Source organism: Plasmodium fragile, assembly GCF_000956335.1.
Source record: "Plasmodium fragile strain nilgiri unplaced genomic scaffold supercont1.47, whole genome shotgun sequence".
In the NCBI taxonomy this organism is placed as follows: domain Eukaryota; phylum Apicomplexa; class Aconoidasida; order Haemosporida; family Plasmodiidae; genus Plasmodium; species Plasmodium fragile.
In genome coordinates this window covers 154,065-161,290 of record NW_012192627.1, presented here as the reverse complement: position 1 = coordinate 161,290, position 7,226 = coordinate 154,065, and the positions used below count along the sequence as shown (strand labels likewise).

At 41.3% G+C, this 7,226-nt stretch overlaps 1 protein-coding gene across 1 annotated transcript; it reads left to right on the top strand.

Annotated features, from left to right (window-relative positions):
• Window positions 1-145: 145 nt before the first annotated feature.
• Window positions 146-7,033, top strand: AK88_03837 (uncharacterized protein; the record flags this gene model as incomplete). Its single annotated transcript, XM_012481447.1, has 2 exons — window positions 146-6,724; window positions 6,977-7,033. 2 exons carry the CDS (start codon window positions 146-148, stop codon window positions 7,031-7,033), a joined length of 6,636 nt encoding a protein of 2,211 aa, XP_012336870.1.
• Window positions 7,034-7,226: the final 193 nt, after the last annotated feature.

Here is a 7,226-nt window from a genome sequence, read left to right as displayed (position 1 = left end):
AGTGTGGAGGGTTCTGTTCCCTTTTTTTTTTTTTTTTTGCCCCTAGTGAAATCAAATCCGTGCAGGTGGATCCACACACTAAAACAACTCTCCTATATGCATATACCTCTCCTTTACCATAGCACGAAGTTAATATCACATAGAAATGTCCAAAGCAGATGAAAATTCTTACGAACAGAGTGAAGAACCGGAGGAGGAGAGTCTGAGGGGGGAAGATCCCCCCCAGAAGAATAGAGGCAGCTCGGTGGGTTCAGAACATTCAGAGCATTCAGAATATTCAGAATATTCAGAAGATGATAATGGGGGGAAAATCGAAGAAGGAGATCTGGAAGGGGAAGACGAAGAAGAGGATTTTGATGAGTTGGATGAGGCGGAAGAAGACGGAATGAACGAGAGAAATGAGGAAAATGAAAAAATGGAAGAAGACATCTTCAACGAAAATAATTTATTACATGCGATAAAAACGAGAGAAGTGTTAGAGCAGGAAATTTTGGTGCTCTTTAGTAATATGCTAAAAAAAGAGGTCGTGTTAAATAAGGATCTGAAGAGTACAAGTCGGGAAGAAGAGGTGTCGGCATACAAAGGAGATCATGTGGATAATGAACACACACTGGACAGAAATGAAAAAAAGGGAGATGCAAACAAAAAAAAAGAAACAGAAAAAAAATCAAATTTGAAGATAAAAAATAAAGACCTCTACAATTTTATATACAGCAAGATGAACTTAAGTGCTAGGGAAGGAACGGAGAAGAAGAGGGAAGATAAAGGTGTGGAGGGCACGTTTGAGGAGTCTACTTTCTCGAGAAGAAAAAAGCACGGAGGTGGTGGCAGTGGTAGTAGCAGCCGCAGCAGTAGTAGCAATCGCAGCGGAAAAGGTAGAGAATTGGAAAAAAGTACCCACCTTAGAATAATTAGCGACATCCATCAAGCAGAAAAGGAACACTACATCCTCGACAACAACGTGGTGAATATACTCAACGACATTAACACCTACCTGAGAAGGGAAAGAGAGTACCTGAATCGAAAGTTCGGAAGTCATGTGGACTCCACCTTCAAAAACCCAATGTATGTAACTCTATATATATATAATAATCAAATTTTGAAGGACATCATTTTACAAATGATTAACATTGTTAAAAATGAATTCGATAGCTCCATATATAAAGATATGGATGAGACGATGCTAGCGAGAAATATTTTCATTTTAATTAATCATTTGACTTCTCGACCTAGCAAGGAGTGGTTCGAATACTGGAACAAACACATGCCCACGTTTAATAACAAGAGGAGCGAATTTAATGTATACAATTATTTACAAATAGAAAAAAACGAAAGGAAAGTATTTTCAGGGGTCCTCAAAAATGATATTTACTTCAAGGAGTTGCAGAAACGATCCAACATCATTGAGCAGTATCAGAATGGATTACAAAGTTTGAAGTGTCTTTTGTCTAGTAGAAATTTCCTTACGCTCTTAAATGAGTTTAGGTACAATTGCCAACTCTTCATTGATGCTGATTATCGGGGCATTGAGGAGAATGAAAAGGTTCTCGAGATGCAGCGCAAGGATGCAGAACTGATTGAGGAGAAGGGCCGCCTCAAGGAGGAACTGCAGTTCTGTCGGGACCGCCTCAGGGGTGGCACTAGTGATGATGGTGAAGAAGACGCTAGCGATGGGGGAGAAGAAGTTGTTGGTGGTGAAGAAGCTGATGGGGATGGGGGAGAAGACGCCGATGGGGAGGGTACCGACAAACCCAGGACCAACAAACTCCTGCGCAACAAAATCACCAACCTGAAGAGGCGAATAGACGAAATCAACGAAGAACTACTCGAAGTGGCTAACTTCTTCCTAGAGGACAAGAAGAAGCGAGAGAGGCTGGTGCACGAGTACAGGGAGAATGTCTACCTGGTGCGAAGCATACTCACCCAGGTCCTCGGTATTAGGAACCCTAGGAGAAGCAACGCCATCAACTCAAGCAATGTACATTACGTCATTTTGCAAAACGTACTGGATAGCCACAGCGCCCTCACTTTAATCATAGATGAAATGAGGCATCTGTTCGACAGGGAGTTGAAGAAGTACGACAACGAGAAGAACATTCACATCCCCTACTTGAGGCAGAACACGATGAAGGACATATGGGACTACGTGAGGCTCTTCTACAACGTCGTGTGTTATATCGACCCGATAGACTTGGTCAGGTCGCTCACGCACCAAGCGCCGGCGCGCCGTGCAGGGGGTGCTAAAATTGGTGATAAAAATGGTGCTAAAAGTGGTGGTAAAATTGGCGGTACAAATGGTGGTAAAATTGGTGATAAAATTGGTGGTAGAAATGGCGGTGGAATGGGAGCAGGAAGCGGCCGCAGGAACAGCGCAGCAAAGCGAGCCAGCCTGCTGAACCCGAGGAAGAACAACCAAATGATAATGCACCTGTCCAGGATAAACCCACTGCTAGCGAAATCCAAAGTCAGAAAGCCAAATGAAGAAAAACATATGAAAAAAAAAAAAAAAAAATTCATAGAAAGAAAAAATTTAATAGACCATTACGAGAATTTCTCCTTCGAAGATTTATCCTTTGACATATTCGAAGAGAAGAAGGGACTGGGTGGGTCTTTCCTCAAGGGGAACATCCTGGACACATTTGACTACAGCAACTTGTACCGAGTGCAAGAGTTCTTAAACAACATCATAGGAATAAATGAAGAGTTCGAAAATGTGTATGAAGGGAATAGTCACGACGGGATGGGATACGGGGATGATGACGGCTTCAATTATTCACTCAAAGTTTTTCTAAATGTATGCATTAAGGATCTCAGGAGGTGTATAGTCGAGTACTACAACCATCAGTGGGACATCAAAATTATTCTAAATATACATGCTTGGATTGTTACTTATTACACAAATTTTTATATTTACGAGAATAAAAAGCGATTGAATAATAGCCGAATGGGAAAAGGGACATCGTTTAAACATTCAACAGCTAGCCATTTTTATAATGGACAAGAAGAACTTATAAAAGAAGGAAAAGAAAAGGAAGACGAAAATTCTCTTTTCATATCTAGAATTCAAATGGTTCTAGGAATGCAAGCATATATAGGAGATAATAGTATTCACTCAGAATTTCTGTGTGATACTTTTCAAAGATTAATAAGGGAAGAAAAAATGAAAAAAAATAGTAGCAAAATTATTTTATGTTGTTTGAGATGCTTACATGCAGATCTGAGTCTACTAGATTTACATGCTTTGTCCACTGATGATAATGTGAAATCTATTTGTAAATCTTCTTTAGATAATTTTTTGAAGAGAAATATTCTAAATAGCTTAAGTTGGATTTTAAAAAATTTCAAGCTCATGAGTCATGACAGAAGCATTTTCACCTACGCTCTCAAATGCGCTCTGATGATAATAGAGCTGCTCGAAAAGTTAGGTGGAAGTACATACATCCTCAAGGGGGGAAATAAAATATACGACGAGGATGAGGAGGAAGAAGACGAAGTGTACAATGAAAATGCAAGTGATGACCAGTATGGAGACGCCACGAAAAATGGAGGAAGAAATGCCAAAAAAGGACACAACACAAGTAGGGATTACGATACAGAAGCAATTGAAAGAGTTAGTGTGATGGATCTGATAGAAGAAATTTATAGCGGAAAAATTGTTAATACATGCATGCACATTATTGAAGAGTACAAAAGGAATAGCATACAAATCAATCATCTAATCATTACCTACTTTGAATTTTTACTCAAATTTAAAAACAACGAGTATAACTTTTTAATTTTTTTCGACATGAAATATTTTATTATTTTCATCAATGTTATAAATGATCAGGAATCCTACACGAACCCTAGGTACCACTGGATTGCTTCCTTCTTTGAAAATATAATAGCTTGCTTCTTTAAACTATGGAGTAGTAATTATTTCTTACCCGTCGAGCTATTTTTTAGTAAAGCCATCAACAGAAACCTTTTTAGTCTCTTAAGTGAAAAATATATGCTGTCCATTTTTAGTAACTACAGTGAAGGGAATGACTTTTTCATTTTTGAAGAACTCAACAAAGGGATGAACATAAATGATATTTTTATTGAATTGAATAGCCGAAAGAGATTAGAAGCTTTGGAGTGGTCAGCTGAAGATATAGAAAGTTTGAAGATTTACTTTAAGCAATTTAAACACATGCATAACTTTTTGCCATTCATTAGCGAAATGTTAAGCAAATCACCAAGCAGCGTCAAAAACCAACTTATTTTTCTCAACTACATGGACCGCAGGGGGAATGTCATAGAAGACGATGTGGACTACGACATGTCTGACTCGTCTGACTCGTCTGGCAGTTCTGGGGGGGTCACCGAAGGCGAAATGAGTGACGGGGCGGAAGGCAAAATGAATGATGAGACGGGCGACGCGACAGGGGCCGACACGGAGGCAGACACTGAAGCGGAGTCCACGCCCCACAAAAGCGCATACCGCACCGATACCCACGAAAAGAGGAAGGCAAAGCAACCCCTCCTCTACACCGTGTACAAGCTAAAAAAGCTAAACCAAGTACAGAAGAAAGAAACAAATCTCACCTCAACTCGAATCAACTGCAACGTAAATACTGTCTTAGACGAAGTCAGCTCTAATTTGAAGTCCCTCTACGAATTAAAAAAATTGTCCAAAAATAAAATTTTCACCTATAGGGCTCTTCTATTTGATATTCCACTTAGCATTTCATCGGAGCTCCTCGAACATAGCAGTTTTAAAAAGCTACTCAGCTTGATTGGGTTCTTGTATAAAGAAAACAGCGATGAGTGGGTTCTAAATGAACACTTAGATGTAGACATTTTTAGAAGCATTGTTGAAAAGTGTGAGGAGTTGTTTCCCTTGTCGTTGGAGGAACTGCGGAACAGGCTGCGCGCCCCTGAAAGGAACAAGGTCTCCCAGGGGGACCATCTCACTCATGATGAGGAAGGGAGTGGCAAGGAGGATGAGGAGAAACAGCAGCGCCACCAGGATGATAATAAAGATGCAACGATTCATCACGCATCTGAGAGTACACTAGATCAGAGTGAGGCACAGCTGCACCTGATGGAACCCCCCAAGCTTAAGGGCACATTCATCCTCCTCAAACTAATGTATGACCTGTTCATATCGAATGAAGACGATTTCAGAATTTTTTTCAACGACCTGGTAAATATGATTAGAGACAAATGTAGTTCCATTTTCCAGAGCATTAGAACTGAAGAGGACACAACTGAGGGGAAGAATCTCTTTTACACAGAAAATGACACATCTGCCCCGATAGCTAGCCAAAAAAATGATTCCAATTTAGACAATTACACAATTTTTCTAGAACCCAAAAATAGACAGGTTCTGAGAAGTGCTCAGAAGAAACAAGTCCTTTCAGAGTTGCTACAATATCTATGGGTGTACATCTCCAAGTCGGAACAACTCATTATTTCCAAGCACATAAAAGAAAAAAATTTTTCTGAACGGTTCAGAGTGATTAACAACTACAAGACTTTAGGAGTAATTGAAATTGAAAATATCATACGTCAGAAGCAATCTGAAATAGACGAGAAGAAGAAACAAAAGAAGGAGACTAAACCAACGTCACAACAGAAATTTTTTTTTATAAAGTGTGTTTGTGAGTATTTGAACCTAGTGTATGTTCCTGCCGATATGGGTCCCATCAACACTGGTCGGAACTGCCCCCTGAATGAGACGTACTTCGGGGGAGACAAACTCCTCACCTGCATTTACGAGAAGCTGAATTCGTGGAATGCCAAGCGGAGCAAAAAAAATGACGAAGCGCAGTGCTTCTCCTTAGATGCTATGGATTTGCTACGCTACATCGTCAAGCCGGGGGAGGTCACAACCGCGGTGCCACCTCCCCCCCCTCAGAGCGTTGACCAGGATGCGTTCCTCCCAATAGTGAACAATATTTGTGCCGCTCTGAAAGCCTCGGAGGAGGAAGAAGAACAGGGGATGCTAAAATGGTACCCCCAGCAGGTGCAGAGGGAGTGGCTGAAAATTATGCTCAAGTTATTTTATAACGTGCTATACGACAGTGAGTACAATACAGTCGGGAAACTCTTCCTCGAGTACAGAAACATTAAGGACATCCTCAAGGACAAGTCATTGGACTTTTTGTCTCCCAAAGAGGAGACGCCACAAGTAGAGGTCGGCATGTCCATCAACACAATGACAAGTACAAACCCGCTCTACAGTGGCATAGAGGAGATTCAGAAGGAAGACCCATCACAACCATTCAGTGAAGAAATGTATTTGGTTAGGGCGCAGTACGACGGGCACATCGTCGGGGTCCCAGTGAAGAGAACCGCACGGGCTGGGGGTGCAGCCGTAAATCAGAACAAAAATAAAGCGGCCCAGAGTAAACCACACGCAGCCCCTAGTACACCTGATGCAGGCCCTAGTAAACCTGCCCCAGATCAGAGCAGAAACGACGCATCCCAGAGCGAAGCGCACTCCGGGGAAATTCTCCTCAACCCCATGGCCCCCCATCATAAAAGAAAGCTCGGTGAAATACACGTAGAGGACTATTCGGAATTCTTTAAAAAGAGGAAGCTGGAAAATGCATACATCAACATGTACAAGAAGAATCGCAAGAGCATCATCGACTCGTTGCTTAAGAACAGTAACATCGCCCAGTACAACGAGAGTGACATTATCAATCGGGTCAAGCAAGTTTTCATAAAGGCTCGCCAGATGGCTTCCACGGGGGTAAAGGCCAAGAGTAGTCTGCATGCACATATTGCGTGTGTGTGTACATAGATTAGGGCGTCCTTATGAGGTGTCGCACTTACCCAGTGTAACTCATCTTGCCCTACTGTTACTACTTCCCGCCCCCCCTTTTTTAAAAAAAAGGACAAAGCGAAAGAGCGAGAAGAGAACCTTCGGAAGGGGTTACCCTCCCCCATGCATTCGCTCTTTTTGTGACCGCCCATGTATATCCCATTTTCCCCCTCCCTGCAGGATCTTCGCAACCGATGGAAATCTCGCGAGGATGTGAAGAGGATACTCCTGCTGTGAGAGAAGCGCCGTGGGGAAGAAGTAACAACACTTCTCCCCAATTAACACTTTTTTTTTTTTTTTTTTTTTCTTCACTCAAAATGGTAAACTTAACATTCGCGTTTTAAAAGTTTCTTTTCTACTTAAATATGGCTTGTAACACAAAAGTGATTAAAAAAAAAAAAAAAAAAAAAAAAAAAAAATACACCACATG